Source organism: Tenrec ecaudatus, chromosome X, assembly GCF_050624435.1.
Source record: "Tenrec ecaudatus isolate mTenEca1 chromosome X, mTenEca1.hap1, whole genome shotgun sequence".
NCBI lineage: Eukaryota > Metazoa > Chordata > Mammalia > Afrosoricida > Tenrecidae > Tenrec > Tenrec ecaudatus.
In genome coordinates this window covers 124,032,058-124,055,780 of record NC_134548.1, presented here as the reverse complement: position 1 = coordinate 124,055,780, position 23,723 = coordinate 124,032,058, and the positions used below count along the sequence as shown (strand labels likewise).

General features: G+C 36.4%; 1 protein-coding gene across 1 annotated transcript in view; it reads left to right on the top strand.

Moving 5' to 3' along the window:
* The window catches only part of NRK (Nik related kinase), a 130,346-nt gene extending 110,616 nt beyond the window's left edge, over positions 1-19,730 (top strand). Inside the window, exons 24-29 of the mRNA XM_075539227.1 lie at positions 4,509-4,613; positions 7,148-7,290; positions 7,576-7,725; positions 11,381-11,516; positions 14,828-14,967; positions 16,510-19,730. Of these exons, the coding sequence (XP_075395342.1) occupies positions 4,509-4,613; positions 7,148-7,290; positions 7,576-7,725; positions 11,381-11,516; positions 14,828-14,967; positions 16,510-16,605 (770 nt within the window). The 3' untranslated portion in view covers positions 16,606-19,730. The remainder of the gene's footprint in view (positions 1-4,508; positions 4,614-7,147; positions 7,291-7,575; positions 7,726-11,380; positions 11,517-14,827; positions 14,968-16,509) is intronic.
* The last annotated feature ends 3,993 nt before the right edge of the window (positions 19,731-23,723 follow it).

Sequence of the window (23,723 nt, the reverse complement as noted above, 5' to 3'; positions counted from 1 at the left end):
GAATCCTATTATATTAATTGCAGTAGGATATTTCCATTCTAAATCATCATTTTCATTCTACATATACAGTGGTTTTCCGGAGATAAGTGTACACACACACATACACACACACACACACACACCCCATTAAATGAAGCATTGGATACTCAGATAATTTAGACATTAAATAATTTCAGAAGTCCGATAAAGGACTAAAACCCTGCCCCGCATGTGAAGCCAGGAATTTCTATAATAGAAATGCCTTTATTGTAGGTTTTTTTACATAAGAGATCATTGCAAATGTATTCATCTTGCAAATCTGTGTTCTTGCTAAGAGGACAGAGTAGGGAAGTCCAGTTTTCCTGGCTAACCTAATACTTCTCCAACCCAGCACCGAATCACCAAAAGCATTGTTCCTACAAATGAGTGGGGACGAAAGCATCTTTACGGAAGACCGCAATGTAATTACGCTTGCATAGTATTTCTATAGCCTTTTAAGTTCAGTGAACTGATTCCAATCACTCCCTATGTTCATTTTATATTAAGTACTTGCTTAACTATGAATTACTCTTGGGGGGTTAATTGGTCATATTGCTTTAGCTTATTTTGGAGCAGTACAAAAGGTAATGGGAGAATATGCTAGCCTCCAGTCAACAGAAAAAGAACTTGTATTATTGGTTTAAGATGAAGTCTGACCAGCAAGACAGAAGCAATATCCCAAGGAAAAGGGAATTTAACAAAAGGTACAAGTATAGCAGGTAAGATAACAAATATTTTAAGAGCGAGATATCATAGGTCAAGTCAACTTGAGTTCAGGGAAGTCATACCAGAGGAGGCTCAGAGAGGTTGTGTCTGAAATCAGTGGGGAAAGTAGCACTTCCTGCTTTACAAATTTCTTTTGTTGTTGTTGTTTTGTTTTGCGAGACATCCACAAATGAGTGTAGTGCTTGGAGGTTTAGCTAGAGGTGGGTGGCTTGGGCTGGAACCTGCCACTTACTAGTCGTGGGAATTGGATATGTATGTTTATCACTCAGATACAATTGCCAGACTGTTTTTCAAGATGCACTATTTTGCATTTTTATCAGCAGTGTATAAGGGTTCTATTTTCTTCACAACCTTCCCAAGATTAGTCATTGTGTCATTTTGGTTAGCAAACCTAGTTACTGTAAAGTGATATATGTGTAATTATGGTTTTGTTTTGCATTTCCTAATAACAACAACAACGTGGAGCCCTGATGACCTAATGGTTACACTTTGGGTTGCTGACTACAAGGTCAGCAGTTTAAACTACCACTCCTCTGTGGGAGAAAGGTACCGCTTTCTACTCCCATAGAGAGTTGTCGTCTCAAAAACCTACAGAGGCAGTTCTACTCTGTCCTATACATATGGTCCCTGTGAGTAAGTGGCAGTGAGTTTGAGGGTGGAGAGTGAGGAATAAAATCGATTGTGAGCATCTTTTCGCGTATTTGTTGGCATATTTTCCTTGGAGAAATGTCTTTCTTAGTCATTTGTGCGTGCACGTGCGTGCATGCGCGTGTGTGTGTTGTTGGAGAGGTGGGTTGCAGGCGTGCAGATTTTTTTAATGTGAGTTAGAAGGGTTCTTTTACAACCTAGATACAAATCACTTGTATACACATTTTATATTTAACCTGTTGGTTTATCCATTTTCTTATGTGTAAAATGTGGAAAATAATAACTTGTTAGGCTGTTAAGAGGATTAAATGAGTTAACCATTGTTTATCCTTTGGAATAGTGACTGACACTATTTAATCTTCCCATCTTAATGTTTGTGTGTATTTAGAACTTTGATTATTCATGTCATGTCTGTTTTGTGGCTCATTCTCTATTCATAATTCTTTTGGCATATATATAAATGTGTAAAATATCATTTCCACAGAAATTTATGTGTTACCAATAATAATAGCAGAGAGGGTTCCAATATTATGTTATATAGTGGAGCAACCCTTAAATGCTTAAAGTGTATGTAACCGTCTAAGAAGGCAAAATTATTAGAAATACAAGAACTGGCAGATATTGCCAGTTCTTTTAGACTGTGGCCTAGTTACACTTTGCAACCTAGCTTGAGTCTCCCAATATTATATGGAAGAAATGAAGAAAAAGTAGCACATGAATGGACTAATTGATGCTTGTAATTAGATTAACAAGCTTTGGAAAATAAAATAGAAGAAGGGCAGAGAAAAGATTCTCTAGAACTATTATTCTCTCTTTGGCGGGCTTTTATGTTTAATTAAAGTTTAGTTTGCATAGCATACAATGAACAAGTATAAAGTGTACAATTCAGCTACATCTTGTACATTCAGTGTTGTGCAACAATCACCTCCATGTAGTGCCAAAACATTATTATCCTCCCCCCCCCCCAAGGAGAACCTATTCAGCAGTTACTCCCTGTACCTCTTCCCCTAGCTCCGAGAAATCATTAACCTGCTTTCTGGCTTCCTAAAATTAACTATTCCAGATATTTCCTATAAATGGATATTTATCTGATTTTTAACTTATTATAATATTTAACAGCTCCATTCATATTTTAGCATGTATAAAAACTTTATTCCTCTTTATGACTGAATAATAGTCTATTGTATGGATATATATCATTTATTAATTTATCAAGTTATGAACTTTGGATAGTTTCCAAATTTTGGTTATTGTGAACAGTGCTGCTTATATGAACATTCTTCTTCACATACTTATTTAAATATTTGTTTTCAATCCCTTTGAGTGTCCACCTCTGAAGCACAATGGATGGATCATATGCGAATTCCATGTTTAACTTTTAATGAATAGACATCATGGTTTTGGAAGGAATCCTTATGGATAACTCTGCTTGCCTGTTGGCCAGATGGTGTTCCTGGGCCTGGGATGACACACTAGGTTTAGAGCAGTGTTTAACTTTTTGAGGAAATTTCAAGTAGTTTTCAACAGCAACTGAGTCATTTTATATTCTCATCAGCAGTGGAGCAGAGTTCCAATGTCTCTATATCCTCATCTTTACAAGTGGTTTTCCATAAAAAAGTATGTCTATCCTAGTGAGTGTAACTTATAGTTTTGATTTGTGCTTCTATAATCACTAATGATGTTGAACATCTTTTCCTGTGCTTGTTGACCATTTGCATATCTTTGTTGGAGCAATGTTTATTCATCTTTTGCCCAGTTGGGGTATGTGTACAATATATACAACCATCACCACTATATGCTTCTAAAAATTTTTCATCACCCTAACTTTTTCTTAATTTTTAGTTGGACTGTCTTTTTTGTTATTGATTTATAGACATTTTTACTATATTTTGAATGTTAAACCTTTATCAGATATATGATTTGTAAGTACTTTATCCCATACTTCCCTTTGATGCATAAAAAGTATTTAATGTTTAATAATTTAGCAGTATTTGTTTATTTGTACTTTGATTTTGATATCTAAGAATCCATTGCCTAATCTAAGGTCATAAAGATCTACCCGTGTTTTCTAGGAATATTTTTATAGTCTTAGCTTTTATATTTAGGTCTTTCCTTTACTTTGAGTTAATCATTGTATACGAAATGTAACTATCCAGTTGTTTCGGGATCATTGTTGAAGGGACTGTTTTTTTCCTCATTGAATAATCTTGGTACTATTTTCAAAAATCTATTGACTATAAATGTATGGATTTATATCTCAATCTCAATTTCTATACATTGTCTATGTCCATCCTTATGATGTACCACGCTATTATAACTATAAGTTTGTAGTAACTTGTGTCCTCCAACATTTTCTTTTTCAACACTTTTTTTTTGTGTGGCTGTTTTAAGTCCTTGGTATTCCATAGCAATCTTAGGATCAGCTTTTCCATTTCTTTTTTTTAATAAATCATTTATTTGGGGCTCATACAACTCATCATAATCCATACATACATCAATTGAGTAAAGCACCCTTAAACATTCGTTGCCCTCATCATTCTCAAAATTCGCCTTCGACTTGGGTTCCTGGAATCATCTCATTTTCCTTTTTTCGCTCCCCATCCCTCCCTACTCTCCCCTCCCCCCTCCCTCATGAATCCTTAATAAGTTATAAATTATTATTTTATCTTATCTTACTCTGCCTGACGTCTCCCTTCACCCACTTTCCTGTTGCCCATCCCTCAGAGAGGAGGTTATATATAGATCCTACATCAAGGGCATTAGGCTTTTGGTAAGCCCTACATTGAATCTATATAGTTTGCTTTGGTTAGTGTTTTCATTTTGAAAATGTTATCTTCCAATTCATGAGCACGGAATGTTTTACCATTTGTGGGTGTCTCTAATTTTTTTCAGCAATGTTGCATAGGTTTCATTGTATAGTTTAGAGGTTTTGGAAGTAAGTGCTAAAACTAGAAATTGTATCACCTTGCTTTTGACATACAATTTAATGAAGTTGCTTTCTACAAACACATGCTCTATGCGCTTATATTTTATTTATGACATTTTTCAATGACAAATACAAATACCTGAGCATCCTTGTTTAACTCTATGGAATTGATATTTTTATTTTATCATAGTTCAACATGAAGAAACAACTTATATTGCAATTGCTTTGAAATCATCCATTCACCTTTATGTGTGGGCTCCAAAGTCCTTTGATGAAAACACTGCCATCAAAGTGAGTAATCGTTTCACTTATAGTGTAGAGTTTTTCTGTTCCCAAGAAATTACAAATAGCAATGTTTTGGACTATAAGTACAAAAAGACAAATCATTCTTCTACAGTTAATGTCATTTGAATATACCATGTCAATAATTATTGTTTTACCCTTTTTTTAGACAATTCACAGGCACCACAACAAGGTAGAGTATAAGGAAAATCCCTGACTCCTCTCATTCCCACCAGTTCCTCACTCCCAGTTATACTGTAGTTAATGTGAAGACCTCTCATCGTAGAGACCCTAACATAGGTGCCACCACAAAGGCACCTATGATATTGAACAGTTTTACTGGCATATAATTCACCTATCAGACAATTCAATAGTTCTATCACATCAAGAAGAGTTGTACAATCATCACTACAATCAGTTTTAGGGCATTGTCTGTGCTCATCATTATTAGCTCCCCATTTTCCCCAACCTCTCCTATCATGACTGCAAGGAACCATTAACCTGATTACTACCACTATAGATTTACCTATCCTAAATTTCATATACAGAACAACATTAAGAAAACAAAAACTAGCTATAATAACAAAGTAAAACAGATAAAACTCCAATTGAAAAGAAAATATTTCAAACTAGAACAAGTTTAAAATAGGTAATAAAGGAGACCAAATGATAAGAAGAAGCCCTGGTGGTCTCGTTGTTATGTGTTGGTCTGTGATCCACATGGTTGGCAGTTCAAAAGCACCAGCAGTTCTGCAGGACAAAGACTAGGCTTTCTACTCCCATAAATTGTTGCAGTCTCAGAAACCCACAGGGGTGGCTCTGAGTTATTAGCATTGACTCAGAGGCAGAGAGTTTGGTTTGGAGTTTGGTATCTGAAATATTCCACTTTCCAATGAATTCGGCATAACCTGTTCCATGGTCAAAGGGAATTCACCAGAGGTTTAATCCACGTGTATTTCCCCTTCACATTAAAAAAAAAACTGAAACAACCTTAAAAAGGGATCAAAAGGGAGATGAAATGATAAGAGTACTTGCTGTCCCATTTAGATGGTTGCTTATTTGAAGATAAACCTTTAGGTCCCCAGAAGCTACTTCTTCTGATAGCTGGGCACCATTTCATTTCTTCACCATATTTTGTGATATCTCTCATATCTTCAATGATCTCTTCAAGAGGGTTGGCATCAAGCAGGGCCATGTCATAAGAACTAATTGTTTTAACTTGAGCTAGAATTAAGTAAAAGCTCAAAATCCATTAATATGTATACATGTCTCTCGTACACCTGAGAGATATCATTGAATTTATCATGTTAGAGAACATTATCGGTCATTCTTCATGAGGAGGATGGAGAGCAGAGTGAGGTTAGGAAAAGGAAAAGATCCAGCAGTGGTAGAGACTGAAATCCTATTGGAGAGAGACAAGTTACAATAAAGCCTCTGTTCCCATTCTCAGAGCTACCAAAGGTGGGGGCAAGGAGAAGAGTGGACCTACATTCCTTTCAAGCTTGAACTTTGAAACACATTTATCTCTGGAAATAATAGATAGACATATTGATTGGGTGTATTTGAATTGCTAGTGTTATATTCACTTTTATTATTGCTTACTTGAATTTCTATGGATCAGCCTTGGAAGTTAATGATTTTTTTCTTCATGTTCTATAAGTTGCGCACTGTTTTTATCTAGAGTAACTCACATATAATGCATCAAAATTAAAGTCAATCCACTTTAATAAGATTATTTTGCATGTATTCAATGGTAATAAAATTAGCAAACTTTATATGGTGTCCAGTACCTCCTAACCCTGAGTTCAACACCAGAATCACCTGGAATATTTGTTGAAAATTAAAATCTCAGACCCAACCCCAGGTTGTGTTTATGCATCTGGAGTGGGGCCTGGGAACAAATATTTTTAACAAATGCCTAGTTGATTTTGAACTAGTTGGTCCCCAGACAAGCATTTACAAAGTACTGATAGGGGTGCATTTTGAAAGATCCCAGCAAAGTACACATAAGCTATTTTTGTACCTTAACTCAGATTATTTTTTATATGGTATATTTTAGAGTTGAAGACATCATATGTGCATAATAAAAATAGCTCAATTCTTATCGCTCTACCTCGGTGTCTATCTACAACAATATATAAATACCATAGACTCTATATAAACAGGGTGGGTCTTCCCTGACATAGGTCACATCCCTGATCTGATCTCCCTTAATTGTGCCTTGGATCTACTGCCAGTATTTGCATATGGGTTTGTTCTTTAGGGTCTGCTGGTTGGTTAGAGCTGCCTGGTATGGAGCTGGAAAGCAAAGAATAAGTCCTAACCTCTTGTCTAGCCTGATACACAGTTCCTCACTTCAGTTCTTGAATCCTACTTTATGTCTCCAATACAAGGAATCCCATGATACTAAGCCCTCCTCTGTGACCTATCGTGTCAGTGAACCCCTTTTGGTCACTGGTGTCTTTTGACTAGGAACCATAGGAGCCTTAAGTACTCCCATTTTTTGTGGTAGGTTAACATGTCTGACCTTTTTCATTCCCTACTAAGTATGCATTGATCAATCAGCAGACTCTGAAGGAGATTATATGTCCTATGAAGCCTATATACGAATACTGGCAAAAATAAAGGCAGCTGATCCAGCCAACCGGTTTAAGAGACCAGATGAGCTCCTTCATTTGCTGAAGCTCAAGGCAAGGAATTTAAAGACAAGCAACAGTACAAGGCTCTGCAAAGCTTTCATAATCTTTGGCAATTTTCTCTTTGGAGGGAAACTCCTAATTTATAATCTGAATATAAATATATCCCTTCTGAAATATCAGTCCTAAAATAGATTATAATATATAGGTCTTTATATACCTAGTATTATTTAAAAATAAATATGAGTTAAAATCCTGTTAAACAAATAGTGGGAGAGTTTTTGCCTTAGTCAAATGATTGCTTTGGTCTCTGGGCTATATTTGATTTTATATTTACAGGTATTTCCGACGCTTGGTCATAAGCCAGTGACAGTTGACCTGGCTATTGGTTCTGAAAAAAGCCTAAAGATTTTCTTCAGCTCAGCCGATGGATATCACATTATCGATGCCGAATCTGAGGTTATGTCTGATGTGACCCTGCCCAACAATGTAAGATAATATCTTCAGATCCCCAGAAATGATTAGCTTTCACACTAGTAGAGGTTTTTCAACTGCTAAAACCCTTAAAAGTTTGAAAATATGATTTGTAGTATATATTTGGGAATGGAAACCAAGAAGGTAAGTACAGAATACTAGCAAGTAGTTATGGATAAACAAATACTGTTTATGGCTTCTTAGTCCAGACAACGAAATCTGTATTATGAATGGATTTTATCAGTCTAAAACAACGTGCTTTCTTGGTTTTTAATGAATACATTTTTACATTTGAGAATCTATACTTCTATTGAAAACCAGAAGATCTGACTGTATCCAGTCCTCATTCTATCTGGTAATGAACAACTGCAGTGAATGACTGCTGCCCCCCTCCTCTTTCCATTTCTGAGCAGTCCACTTTTGTGGATGTAGATTAAATGGATTATGTGTTGGGCTGCTAACTACAAGGTCAGTAGTTGGAAATCACCAGTCGCTCCACATGAGGAAGATGTAGCTTTCTGCCTCTGTCAAGATTCACAACCTTGGAGACCCATGGGGCAGTTCTAATTTGTCTTACTGAGTCCGTCTGAGACAGAATGTGCTTGATGTCAGCGATTTGAGAGCTCTTGTTTGGTGGTATCCTTGACTTAGTTTTTGTGAGCCCCTGCAACGCATTAGTAGATTCTTTAAAACTACAGCTCTACTATTAAAATTTGAAGCATTATCATGCCTGTCCGTCATCTTTATTCATATTGTATTGAACTATTTTGTATTACAGCTGTAGTGTTCTCTAATAGAATCAATTATAGTTGAGATTTCAGATTTTAAAAAGTTAGCGTTCTGAAAGCCAGTGTATGTCAACGTTTTACCTCTAAAATAATGAAACTAAAAATGTATCACATCAAGTCTGAAATGAATAAGTATAAAATTCAATTCATGCCTTTTATATTTTTAAAAACAATTATAGCTTGCACAAATGGATACACATAACTCTATTAATTATAAATCCATGGTATCTCAGATCTGATGACAGTGGTGATGTTTCTATTATTGAACAGCATTTTAATAAGGAAAGGTTGAACTAACATTTCTATGCTTCACTTTTTCTTAATTTTCTATTTTATTAAAACCAAACACTACTATCACGTAGACATGAAATTCTAGTGACCCTAGATATGTTCTCTGAGACTGTAATCTTTACTGGAGCAGACAGCCTTATCTATTCTGTGGAGCTGCTTGTGAATTTGAACTGCCAACTTTCCATTTAGTGGCTCAACACCTAAGCTACAGAGCCACCGAGCCCCTCCTCAGTTTATAGACAACTAAAATTTAGTGTAGTGTTATATAAGAGAAAACGCGTTACTTTTTCAATCACTGTGTTATTATCAAGGAGCCCTGGTATCACAGTGGTTAAAGCACTCTGCTGCTAATAGAACAGTGGGCAGTTTGAATGCACCGTTAATGCTGCAGGAGAAAGATGTGGCAGTCTGCTTCTGGGAAGATTTTCGTCTTGGAAACAGTACGAAGCATCTCTACCCTGTTGGGGCAAAATAAGTCAGTACCTATGTGATGGCAGCAGGTTTGTGATCACTATTGCTGCTAGTTTCTGTCCAGGGACCTCGCACACATAACATAATGATTCATAGTGAAATATGGCCTGGTCCAATGCCATCTTCATAGTCAGTGGTAGTACAGTGCAGTTGCTTGGTATTTTGAACAAATTCCAGAATGTTTCATTAATCTCTGAGAAAAAAATAGCAATTTCCAGATCGTAACTGGGGATCCCCCCCACACAAATTCTTTTAGCCATATTAGTAATCTCACCCAGTTGTTACCTATGATTACATAGAAATAACCTTGATAATGTAGAAAACAACAAATCAGGATGAGCAAAGCCACTGAGATAATCAGTTCGTGCCATTTTGAGATAAATCATTTCCTTTGGATTGATGTTTCTTCCTAGGCTTTAGTATCTTATTTTTTTCCCTGCATCTTGTTATTTTATTATAGTTTATATTGCGTCAGGTAGCCTTTATTTAAAAGTAAATGTGGTACTGAACTTTACAGTAGTGGTCCACGTTTACACTTGCGTAAGAAGTCATTAAAAAATGTTGAGCTTTGTGTGTCACTTGACTGCAAAGCACAAGAATTGTTTCCTTGTAGGGCAATCATTAGTTAATTGATGTAAGAAGTAGACTGAGAGAAGATGAGTTTCTCTAAAATTATGCTCTGACCTAATTAAGATACCTTACGTATATTAAAAAAATAATATTTTTAGCTCAATCCCTGATGTCTTGACCCATCAAGAGAAAAAGGACTCGAATACAAGGGAGGGAGGAATTTCTTTGGAAACAGAACACACTAAAAATAATATCTTACCCCAGAGTCCTACTTTGCAAACACTGTAAGGCTACAAGGTAGCCTTGTGTGCTAAAGAATAATTGGTTACTTCAAAAATCATCTGAGAAAGAAGAGAATTAAATCTCTGAAACTGTCTGGCTTTCCATCAGTCCTGTTTTATTCTGAACAGGTTTTAGTAAGACAGCCTTCTTTCTTGCACTTTCTCTTTTCATCTCTTTACTGACTCCTTTGCTCATGAGAGTGCCCAGGCAACACATTAAAATTGCGTTTCGCCTCTGGATACCTGTTTTAGTTTTAAGGATAGTCGTTGCCGAGACATGGCCTCAAGCACTTGGCCTAAGTATGCTCAATTTGGCAAGTATCATTTTGGTTTTTTTACTTTTTATTAATTTGAGAAGGAATAGAATCGCCTAATTGTGCGTTGATTGGAGAAAAACTGTCAGTTTGACAGTCTCTATAGTTGAAGCAACGTTTGTCACATACTGTTGAATGCAGCATAAAAATTGGGATTGCTTAATTTCTTAGTATGTCATACTTGTCACTGAATATGTCTTTGGATTTAATAAATTCCTTGGCTTTTTTGAGTCATAGGCATTTGTGTACTGAATGTATTTTAAGATTGTAAAATATAGATTAAAAGCCTGTATGTGAAGAGGACTGGAGGTGAAGTGAAGGATTTCATGAAGCTGCCTTTTATAAACATTTTAAGCTCAAGCTATTTTTGAGTGGATTTTTTTATGTAGATTCGAATGAATGGGCTGATAAGCTGTTGGTTTTTCTTGGCTAACATATTACTAAAGTTTTCATACATGTGCTGAAATGAATATTAACTTCAATTTAATTATCTAAAAGTAACATTTCTATTATTAGACTGACTACTAAAAATTTAGCACATTTCTCTGTGTTGGAAATATATCTGGACGTTTTTTTTCACAAAGAGGTTTATTTTCAATGTCAAGGAATATGGCCCCATGACTACTTTATGCCATAGACATAAGTTTTAAGTTTTAAAGAAACCTGGTGTCACAGTGGGTTAAGCATTGTGGGTCAACATACTTGGTTCAAACCCAACAAAACTTTTTTGGGATCGATTCGATGGCATTGGGCTAGTGGAGTTTCCGGTTTTAGGAGGTACAATAGTTCGATTTTTTACATAGACGTTTTCTCCTCCTTTCCCTGCACCTTCAACCTCTGTTGGGTCTCTATTAATTCACTGAAGCAGCTTCAACTAAAGTCACAGTGATCAAATGTTGGGCCTGTAAATCTGTATGCAACATAATCCCATCCCATGAAAATCTCTACACCACAGAGTATCGTCATTCTGCCTGATTGCTTGGGAATTGGCATGATGCTCACCTTCAATGCTGAAGCCCTTTCTGTGGAAGCAAATGAACAACTCTTCAAGAAGATCCTTGAAGTGTGGAAAGACGTACCATCGTCTGTGGGTATGTATAGATATTTTTAATGTTTTATGCAAACCTACAGGAGCTTCTCAAGGGTAAAAATATGCCCTACGAAATAATTGCTTATCACATTGGTTTTCTGGGAAAATAGGATTAATTTGGGATCCTGCATGCTTGGTTCCATAACAAGATGCTGTGTGTGTCCTATGCTCACAGCGTTAATGGGAATCCCAGGAAGAAGCTAGTTTTGATTATCTGATTTGTGCTTCCTTTACCATAGCTATGTAATTGAAACGGGGCCTCATTCTCTTCCAAAACAATTTGTGCTTTAATTTTCACTTCTTCTGCTTACAGACTATACAGATATTGAAAATGCTTCTTCCCATCACATTGATTGTGTGTGTGTGTGTGTGTGTGTGTGGTGGGGGTTGTGGGGGGGTGACACTTACCTTAAGAAACAGGCAATAAAAGCAAAATGTTTCTGTGATCTCATAGTCAGTAATGTTTGATTTGATCACTATGTCCCAGGAGTGATTCTGAAAAATAAAATGTCATCATTCTCCATTTAGAAAAAAGGTAAGTAGTGACTCACTGGAATGCTATTAGATACCTCCCAGAGGGCAAAGTAAAGGAGACTCCCATTTAAACCATGGCAGACAAGGACTTTTTTTTCTTTTGTACACATCCAGAGGTTATATTTTAATAAAATAAATACAAACTCTATTAATGATTCCCCTTAGTGCAGCAAGGGCTTTTTTACCCCCTTCTTAACCAATGTTGGACTGCTGAACTGAGAAACGAGAATAACGATCATGTGGGCCTCTGAGGCTTGATAACTATATGGTCCTTTTTAAATAGAGGCTGGAATACATACAATAATTAAAAATACTAAAGAAAGGAGACAGATTTGGGAGAGGACAAATACTCATGAAAGGTGGAGAATTTAATGGACTAAATAAAGGAGTACGAGAGAGAAAGAAGAACAAGGAAAAGGAGAAGAATTTATCTATCACTAGATTACCCAGAAGCTTTTGAAATCTCTATAAAATTGTTGTGACTTTCAAGACTGAATCAATAAAACCTACTTTCCGTGGACATTTTTTCATTATGGGAAAATGGAACATTACAATGCATTTTCAGAATACATTATTTTTGTAGAGATAATGTGGTTTGTCTTGAAATTGTGTTCCATTTCTCTCCAAGCAGTAAAGAGATCACAGAAGGTTTATGACTGTTTTAAGTGACAGAAAGTAAATGTTTACAGCATAATTGAAAGATCTGGGACAAAAGGAACTAAAAATAAAGAATATTCTTCTAATCTTCAACGTCATCCTTTTGTGATCAGTGTACTAATAAGAAATGGGAATAAGGAAATTAAATTGAAATTAATTGAACATACCCCTATAGTCATGCCACCCGACAATCATTGAACTCAAAGAGATCTTGAAAAGTCATCTAGCACAGGTTTTTGTCCTTAAGACACCTTCTGACCAGAAAGGAAAATCTATTTTAGATTGCTAGAACTTGAAAGACATCTCCATATCTAAATGTAAAATAAATTATAGTACTTTGTGGAGGTGATATTTTGTATATTAAATATGTTTGAGAGTATACTAACGATGACAGTATAAACACCGATATTAAATACATCAGTTACTTGGCTTTTCTGGCTAAAACAAACCCCTTCTTAATTATTTGCAACTAACCCAGATCCAAAGGTCTCTAATTTAAATCCTTCCTCCAGCTATAATAGATATTTTCAAGCCTAGGAGTACTACTTTGGATTCCCAAATGAATGTTTGCAGGTACAACAATTACAAGTAGTACTAAATCCCCAGTCTCTGAAAGCATACTGGCCCACACAGGTGCAGTCGCTAGATTAAGTGGTGAATTTATGTGTCAAGATGTTCAGCAGGTTTTAATTTTAAGATTAAGTAAAAGATAACGGGATGCCATATCAATTGTGTACTTAGAGTGAACAAGTAGCCTAGGCATAGAAAGCTTAGCCCTGTGAAGATGTTGACAAAAATCCCGTATTTTTATGTAGTCACAGAGGTGAAGAAGTCTAAATCCAGAGAGACTAAATCTATTACTTGCTGCCATCATGCAGGCCACTATGACTTCCCTTACTTCCTTTTTATCTGGGCTGATTTTAAGTTTAATCTGAAACTGAAGTTGTAAATTCTTTTTTCAAGAGAGCAAATTTTCTGAATCAAAATGACTGCAATTGAATTACAATTCCACTGTCATATGCATCATATTTTAAATTTTCATGTAAAAGGAATGAGGAGATCATAAATGCTTCCTAAGATTTAATTGAGGGATGTAAAATGGCTCACACTCTGCCTGAGAAAAGTCACTTTCTTAAAAGTTGAATTACATGTTTGAGTCTTTTTATTTTCTTTGTAAATTTTCTTTATAAACCAAAGCATTCTAAAACATTCAGGAAATAAAGGAGAATATATATAGTAATTATATCAATAATGAAACTCATTTATAATAGAAAAAATAAAATTATTTTACCGAGTTATGATTTGTCGATGTGGCAATGAAGATACCTTATTTTGTTTTGCAGACTATTTTAGCTTTAGGGCAAATCCTGATGGTATTTTAAATACCAGAGTTGGTTTTTTTTTTGGGGGGGGGAAATTGCTTCCCTTTAAAAAAATATATCAACTGGGAAGTTAAACATTTAAATTTTTTGTTTTTTTCCCAAGCCAAAAAGTACTTTACAACAGCAGCTGGCTGATTGGCGGTTTACATAATTAGGTTACTGCTTTACCGTAATTATTATCATCATCTGTATTGTGAAAAAGTAATATAAATAGGACCCAAATGTTAAAATACACATTTTTTTCTGAGCAGAAGAAAACCTTAACAGTATAAAATGAGCTTCACTTCTGTTCAGAACATTGCAATTTATTGAATTGCATTAGAGTTGCTAAATTCATTATTACAGCAAGTCATTTTTCCTAATCGTTTTCATTTTTAAAAGTTCCATGTCCATGCCTGCCACTTGAATGTAAACAAAGCCCATATGGAATATTGTACTTTACTGAGACTAGAATAAATGACAACTATGAGCACTTGACTTTGTGGTATCGAAGAAACCAAGAGATCTAGACATTCAATGTTTGTCAAGATCGTGTCAACAGATAACCAGTTTGACCACCACTCCCACGCTTCAAAATGGTCATATCATTGACTAACGAACAAAGATGGGGATTGTATATATATTTAAACCTGAACTATAACAATGAACCTCTGACTTCTAAAACATTGAATGTGGTTATAATTTTATAATAGCTTCTGAGAAAAGTTTGTACTTTTATAATTTTCTATTTTTATTTTAGCCTACGAATGTACCCAGCGAACCACAGGATGGGACCAAAAAGCCATTGAAGTGCGTTCTTTGCAAGCAAAAGTCCTGGAGAATGAGCTGAAGCGCAGAGCAATCAAGAAGCTGAGATTCCTTTGTTCCCGTGGGGACAAGGTATTGTTTACAGTGTCCAGTTATAGCAAAAATGAAGCAAGCATTAAATATTAATTAAAGGAAATTATACTCTTCTTGTAGCCATGCATGTATTTGTCTGTATTTTTCAAATGGACTTACTATTGATCAAAACAATTTTGTATCAAATTATTGATGTAGCCAATGATGACATTAGTTATCAAAAGGAAGCAATTTTAAAAAAGAAAAAAGTAAGATTTTTTTGTTATATCCTCAGCAAAGCTTAGTCGGTATTTTGTGTAATTGGTGCAAAATCCTTAAGTGGTTTTGCTCAATAGCCCTTTGCCTTTTCATATTAAACATAGTAAACAGATTGCTGGGGACAATCTACCTCTGAGACCTTTAAGTTACAGACAATAACAGAAGAAATAATTATTCAGTCTTGTGTTGAGTACTTCAGAAAGCTAGCTAATATAATATTCAATAGTAGGTATTATATCCATTTTTGCACCAAAGAAAAATGAGGCCAATTAAAAAAATGTTGACAACCATTTACATAGAAAAGATCATTATATAAGATATTGAAGTCCCTGCATATTGTGAGAAACAGAAGCATGAAGCCAGGATTAGAAAATGTTCACATTTACAAGACATTGCAGATGATTCTAGCGTAAAGCAGTTAACATCAAAGAAGGTACTCATTTGACTAGTGCTAAGAGATGTCTCAGTTCTGACAACTAACTAGGTGTCAGAAACTGAAAAAAAGTGTGGTTAGTCTTTCCTAGCCTTTGTTTCCTCATCTCCAAAATCGAAATATTAACAACAGCTTAGGATAACATTGTGAAAATTAATGATAACGGTTATATAGTAAGCATCTCACAGTGTCTGGCCCATAAACGGAGGTATGTCAAAGGGAGCTAGCATGGCTTGTCATTATCATCGTCTTTATTATGTCACAAACCCTTTCTAGTGTAATTATTGTGGATGTTGAATGCTCTAGTCATGACCCAGAGGCCCATGTTTGATATTTGTGTTCATATTCTATTCTGATTTTATTTATGGCACAAACCATATTTACTCAGCCTAACCCTGTCTAAGTCAGTGTGCTTAAAACTTATCTGTCAATTGGTGTTGGAAAAGTAAATCACAAAGTAGAAAATTCCAATGACCTCTTAACTCCACAGCGAGGGGAAATAGCAGCTAAAGAATTTTATCATCTCCTAATTTGAGAAGAAAAGACAACATTAATAAAAATTGTGGGTTATTTAAAAGGTAAACAACAACAGGGAATTTTCAAACCAAACTAAGCAAGTACTTCAGCAGATGAATGCCACTTATGAAAAAGTAGCTTGACTTATTTAATCCATACTTACTAAAAATATATAGAACACGGAAAGATGCTATTTGTAATTATAAAGTCAGACTCTTTAAGCAAAAAATAGTAGGGTTCAATATATAATGGTCAGGTGATGATTAACTTGAAATGACGAGTTGTATCAAAGTACTTAAAACTTTTGCTGGGCAAATGTAATTTTAAAATGTAGGAGACATATCCTGATGGTGTCTTTTTTTTTTTTTTAACAGCTTTTCTTTACCTCTACCCTGCGCAATCACCACAGCCGGGTTTATTTCATGACCCTTGGAAAGCTTGAAGAGTTCCAAAGCCAGGATGGTGTTTAAAAGATGATGACAGCATTTACAAGCATCACAACTATGCAATTTGCATCTTCAAATTTCTGAGATTTAATGAGCATTCGGTTTTTTTGGGAGGGGGCGGTTATTGTTGTTAGGAAGAATAAATCTAGAGAAATTACTTATACTGTAGCACAGAATAGGTTTAATGCGAAATGTAGCTTTATATAAAATTAACTATAGCAAGCTCTATGTACTCCAAGGGTGTACAACATCTTTTGCACAAACTTTGTAACTTTTGTTACTGTGAATTCAAACACTCGTCTTTGGTGAGTTTGGACACTATCTCTATCCAGATTTGACAACATGGTGTTAAGAAACCTGCTGTGAGTTCGATTCCAAGTAGTTTTCAGAAGAATTAATCCTCAATGCAGTTTCAGGAAAAGAAAATCAGTAAAAAACCCTGTATGACTTAGTGAAAGTCATGTAAAGAACCGAAGGTTAGATCATAATATGAAAATAGTAAGGACTATGTTGTAAAGCAGATGGATGTCTGCCTTGTTTAGACTAGAGAAACTATCGTGATCACAGGGCAGGAGTAAACAAGCATTTGCCACGGAGTTCATTGTGACAGATGAGCCCTTATTGTCTGAATAGAACTGTGCACCGCAGTGGGACTGCTTGTTCAGAAACAGAGTGCAAGACCTTTCTTCTCAGGCATTTCTGTGGACTCAAACCTCCAACTTTCCTGTGTGTTAGCATCAGAGCACTTAGGCATCAGTGCCTCCAACAGGTAGAGACCATTTGTCTTCTTTATAACTCACGTTAAGCTAATTTTCTCCTGATAAGAAGCAAACCTCATATACTTAGATTCTCTTAGAACCGCAAAGATGTGCAATAGCTGTTTTTACAAACCACCAAATAGTACACTTGCAAGCATGTATGCACATGTACTGTAAGATACTTTTTGTTTGAATTATTTGAAGTAGGCATCAAATTATCCTACAAGGATGAATTGGAATCTTATCTGGCCATCAGTGTGACTGACCATCAGCTGGCATCAAATAATTGACCCTATCCCACAGTAAAATATATACTATTGTCTCTAGTGATTAAAGAAAAGCACAATGACACAAAATGTTGTCTGCTAATACTTACCTTTTTGTGTTTTGATTTCTACAAATTGGAGATTTAACCTAAAGCTATTCTGATAAGTCCATGTATAGAAACTCATTGTTACTGGCTCAAAAATGTGAAGATTTGGGGCAAATCAACAATTTCATCACATAGGTAAGGCCATAGAATTAGACTGGTAATTGAAAAGGATGTTAGTCGGTCTTACAAATATCTTACAGTCCCCACAGATAGGTGGTGTTGGGCACCTATGGTAATCGCTACCTGCTAAAAAGAATCCTTCCTGCAGATTCATCCTCAATACCATGGTTGGTTCTGGGGCAAAACGGAAGCAGCAGAACTACCACCAAGAATACCTCAGTTTAATGCCTCTAGTTCTGCTTCTAAATATGGAAGACAGTGCTAGTGGGGTAATCATTTCAAACTACCTTGTCAACCAAAATAAAAAGCAGCTAACTATGTGTGATTTCAGGATAATGCAACATCTCTGGCAGCAAAGGTGCCAGGAGTGAAGATTTGGATTTTCCTAACAACTTACATGAAGTATGAAGGCTGTAGGGGAACCTGAATCCATGACTTAAAGAAATCAATGTGATTCACACTTCTGTTACTGTGACACAATAATGTGACCCTAAAACTGGCTTACTCTTGAGTGTTTACAACTCGAATGACTTTTTAAATACCGTAGTTTGAAAAGGAAGCAGACTTTGATGGCAAAGTTATTTCTTTAGAAAATAGTCTTCATTGTTATAAATTTGTGCACCAAAAAGGCAATGGGGAACTTGGTGCAAGTACCTCACTGCTGAGCAAATGGAGCTTGCTATGTTTGAGTATCAGAAAATTTTCTCATATTAATAGTTTAGAATCATGAATCTTAAGACTTCTTTTATCTTCTTCATAATAGTTACTCAGAGTTAAGGTTCAAAATTAAGTTTATATTACAAGCATATTATTAAGGGCAATGATTACTTTAGTACATCAACTCCCATTGTGCTCTGTGGCTGTTATTCTAGTAATCATTGCACGTTGTTACCTGGTTCTACAAAGGTGTCCTCAAGTAACCAAGCAATAGAGATTACAGATTTGTGACTGACCTGTAAAGGATAAGGGGTTATTGAAAAAACGAAGCTGAGTCCATATCAAGAAGGGTTATCCTAAGGTTAAATGGCCAACCTGTAACAAAAACTACTTGCCTTTCACTTGATTTCAACTCATAGCAGCCCCATATGTGGCAGAGTAGAATTGCACCCCCAGGACTTTCAAGGACTGATCATTTTGAAAGGACCCTCCTTCTGGGTAGGCTTGAACCTCTCCTCTTTAAATTAGCATTCAAGTGCATTAAGTACTTGCCCTACCTGGAGACTGGCCAAAGAGCAAAAATGGGAAATATTGTAATGGATTTGATCAGAAATATTCATTTGGAGGCTTTAGCTCCTTTGCCAGCTGATACTGGAAAGTGAATGGGCAATGACATTGCCCAGTCCCCACTTTATGCTAGTACCATCGGGAAGCTCCAGCCCAGTGCAGAAGTATGGGCAGGATGGAGCCCCAACTAGCCAGTTTCTCTAGTCCTCTGATTTGAAGCATGAAAAGTTTGACAGGTTGGGAGAAGCCTTGGGGACGAAATTGCAGTTCAATTTTAGTGTAATTTAACTTTTTCACCAAATCTTTTACCAAAATGAATCATATTATTGAAAAGATTAGAAAGCTAGAAAATTCAGGGTGAAAAGAGATGCTAGGGAAATTTGAGTGATTACCTTTGTTGAAGTAAGGTAGGATCCTGGGAGACAGGACAGGGAAAGAAGAACGGAAAGTGTTTATTAAGATAAAATAGATACTGCAGTATCACACAAACATGTACAAACAGTACATTAGAATGCCTTTATTTTTAATATTTTCAGTGCCATGAATTTCTAGCTAAATTAATCACTATGTTCTACCAAGAGTCATTGAATTGAAGTAGGATGAATAAAGTAGGACTGCCGCCACATACATTCAATGGGAACTTTTAAGTATTCTCTTAATTAGTTATTGAGAAATGTGCCCATTTAAATATACTCTTAAGTTTTCAAGAATATAAAATTATCTTTGAAACTGTTAATCATTTCATCAGAAATTATTCAATGAGTCATTGTTCATCTTATAAAAATAAAAATTTTAAAAATTATTGATTAATGTCATTATTGAAATATGTTTGTCTACAGCATCAAAACTTCACTTATTTAATGTAAAATTATGCACTTATTGGAAGGTGTTAGGAGTTCTATCTGTCTGTCACATTAGAAGTTCTGCCAAGGACCTGTTAATCTGCTTAGAACTTTCTGGCTACAGTGATGGAATACGAAACAGAGACGTGATCGCACACACATGCATGAAACCCAAGCAAATGTAAATGCTTCCCTTCGCGTGCCCAGTATCCAGAAGCCCAGTAGAGAAGAGAGTGACTTTCTCAAACAAAGGAGTAAAGATGTATAGTTTCTTTGCATTCATGAAAAGATGTAAGACGGGCTAAGAGTGGAAAAACAAGAGATAGAAGACTTACGGCAACCTGCACGCTATTCAAGAAAACAAGATGTACAGCCCTTCTCAGCAGACCTCAGTAGTGAAGCATTCGTGGCAGCATTCCATTGCATCCTATTGCCTGGGTCATTCTGGAGAGGTGTTTATCAAGCTGTCCCCTGAGGCACATTTGGGGGTGGTCCTAATTTGTTCCCTGTGGCCAGGCATTCCAGAGCTAGGCTACCCAGACACAATTGTGCCTAGCTTTTTAGAGGCTACATGAAAAATGCTTTATTACAATCAAAAGGACTCATTTAGCTTTATACATAGTGTTTACAACCTTCCACTACTTCAAGGTAGAGTTGCACCCCAAAGCTAATAGAGGACACCATCCTAAGGAATCTTTATGGGGTCATGGTAGGCCATGAGTTGATTTAGAATTTCAATACTACTAACTTACTGACAATAGTTTACCACATGATTTTAGTTCTTTTCTCTCACCTAGAAATACTCAAATTCCTTAACACTGAAACCTGTGAGTGTTGTTACTCAATTAAAAAATAAGAAAGGCGTTAATGAAATAAAACCCAAGCAGATTTCAGAATACATTGTCACGTGTTTATTGTTCACCACCATTTCAAATGATTTAAAAGGAAATATCAATGTGAGGGAGCTTCTTAAAAAATTGTGGGAGAAAGGGTCGAGCCAGCCAGGGTGCTATAGAGCACCGAGGGAACACAGAATGTTCTTCTAGTTCTGTAATGCCTCCTCCCCGCCACTCATCATGACCCCAGTTCTACCTTACAAATTCTTCCAGACTGGAGCATGTACACGGGTACCGATAAGAACTTTCGACAAATGAAATCCAAGACAGATAAACCCCTCAGAAACAAATGGGGATAGTGTTGAAGGTGGGGGGAGAAGAAAGAGGAAAGGGGAATTGATCACAATGATCAACGTTTAACCACCACCCTGAGAGGGACAAACAACAGAAATGTGGGTGAAGGGAGACAGCAGATGGTGTAAGGTATGAAAATATTAATAATTTAGCACTTATCAAGGGTTCGTGAAGGTGACAGGGAAAAATAAGCTGATACCAAGGGCTCAAGTAGAAAATCTTTTGCAAATGATGATGGCAACATATGTACAAATGTGTTTGACACAATGGTTGTGTGAATTGTGATAAGAGCTGTAAGAGCCCCCAATAAAATGATTTATTAAAGTTTGTGGGAAAATATTTTATTGAAATTCCCCATGAATTCTTGAAGCCTGTTCTTAGTTCCAGAGGGAGTAAAAATGAATTTGTATTTTCAGAAGCTGGTCTATTACTTATTTTCGTAAATGAATATAGAATTGGAATTGCAATTAACATTCTAGCTTTGCAACTTCACATCTCAAAATGCCTAGTTTTGTGTTAATTATGCAACAAAGACAACACGCATTAAAAGGATAAAAATAGGTCCATTTGTGGGGAAGGGGACTGCACTGTTTTATTTACAAAGGTTTATGAAGAAATTGCGTGGAGGTTATATCTGACTGCCTCTGGCTATACCAATCGTCCATCATGTGTCATTCTACTTCTCTGCGGAGTTCGATGCCGTTTCCACACAGAGGTCACGGACAATATGCATTTTTATGGAAGTTTATTAGGGAAGATAACATTTTACAACAAACTGAGCAGAAAACATAAAAGAAATTGCCCCTTTTTCTGCAGCAGCACCTCTTCTCAGCCAAACAGACAGACACGTCTCTGATTCTCAGCCTCTCTACCACATGGACTCTCGAGCAATTGTTACAAAGCTCCTTTTTTAAAAAAAACCAACAACACCACCTTCAAGTCAATGCCAATTTATGGTGACCCTTGAGGGCTCGGTAGAAATGCCTCTTTGAGTTTCCAAGAGTGGAACTAGAATGCCCCATCTTTCTCCTGTAGAGCAGTTAGTGGTTTTAAACTGTGGACCTTGTGCTCCCCTGGTCTTGATTTTCCAGTACAGTTCTCCTCTCACTATGAAATACCTGTTGATTTTTTGCAGTTTTGTCTCAGTGTTTTGGGGCATCAAGTAGGTCATCTCCCTCTTCCCCGTTCTTGAAGGAGTGACCCCAGCTAATGTAAGGTTTCTTCTTTTGAAGTGGTTCCTATGAAGTGCATATATGAGGGGATAATATATGTCTCATAGCCAGTAAACAGACTTTCTATCCCTTTGGGATTTAGCCTCTCAGATTTGTTCAATTGGTGTTTCTCCTTATAGGAGTGGATTCATACAATATTTGTCCTTTTTGTGATTGACTAACTTCACTTAGCATAAGGGTTTCCAGGTCCTTCCATGTCATGCGCTGTTTCATGCTTACATCCCTGTTTCTTAGGGATGCATAGTGCTCCATTGTGTGTATGTGCCATAGTTTCTTCATCCATTCTTCTGCTGCTGGGCATTTCAGCTGCTTTCAGTTTCTTGCTATTGTGAACGGCGCTGCTATCAATATGGGAGAGCATACATTAACTCGTGTTTTGTATTGTTTTTATGTGGGGTATATGCCTAATAGTGCTATTGCTGCATTGTATGGGATTTTAATTTCCAGTTGCTTTTAAATATTGCCATATACTTTTCCATAGTAGTTGCATGTATTCCCAAGTTCACCGACAGTATATATGAGTCTCATTCTCTCCACAAGCTATCCAGCATTTGTTATTCTCTGTTTGTGCTTCTAATTTGCATCTCCAGAATGGCTAGTGATCAGGAGCATTTTTTCAAGTGTATATTAGCCAAATGTATTTCATTTTGGGTGAACTGTCTGTCTATATATTTCCACACTTTTTAAAATCCGGTCATTTATTATTTTCTTATTGAGCTGTTGTAGAGTTCTGTATATTTTGGTAATTAAACTCTTGCCCTGATATGTCATTGGTAAACATTTTCTCCCAATCTGTGGGCTCTCATTTTACTCTTTTCTTTTTAAAATTTTTATAAAATGTTTTATTAGGGTGCGAGATAGTACCGATGAAGAACACAGCTTTCCCCCAGATCCTGGATGCTTCCTCCCCCCAACTACCATGATCCGAATTCTACCTTGCAGGCCTGGATAGGGCAGAGGTTGTACACTGGTGCATATGAGGGCTGGAGGCACAGGGAATCCAGGGTGGATGATACCTTCAGGACCAAGGGTGTGAGGGGCGATGCTGGGAGAGTGGAGGGTGAGTGGGTTGGAAATGGGGAACTGATTACAAGGATCCACATGTAACCTCAGAGAAGGGGGGGAAGGGAGACTCCGGATAGGGCAAGATATGACAAAATAACAATGTAAAAATTACCAAGGGCACAAGAGGGAGCGGGGAGCTGGGAGGGAGGGAAAAAAAAAAAGAGGACCTGATGCCAAGGGCTTAAGTGGAGAGCAAAATGCTTTGAGAATGATTGGGGCAGGGAATGTGCGGATGTGCTTTATGCAATTGATGTATGTATATGTATGGATTGTGATAAGAGTTGTTTGAGCCTCTAATAAAATGTAAAAAAAAAAAAGGAAAAAAAATGATTAGGGCA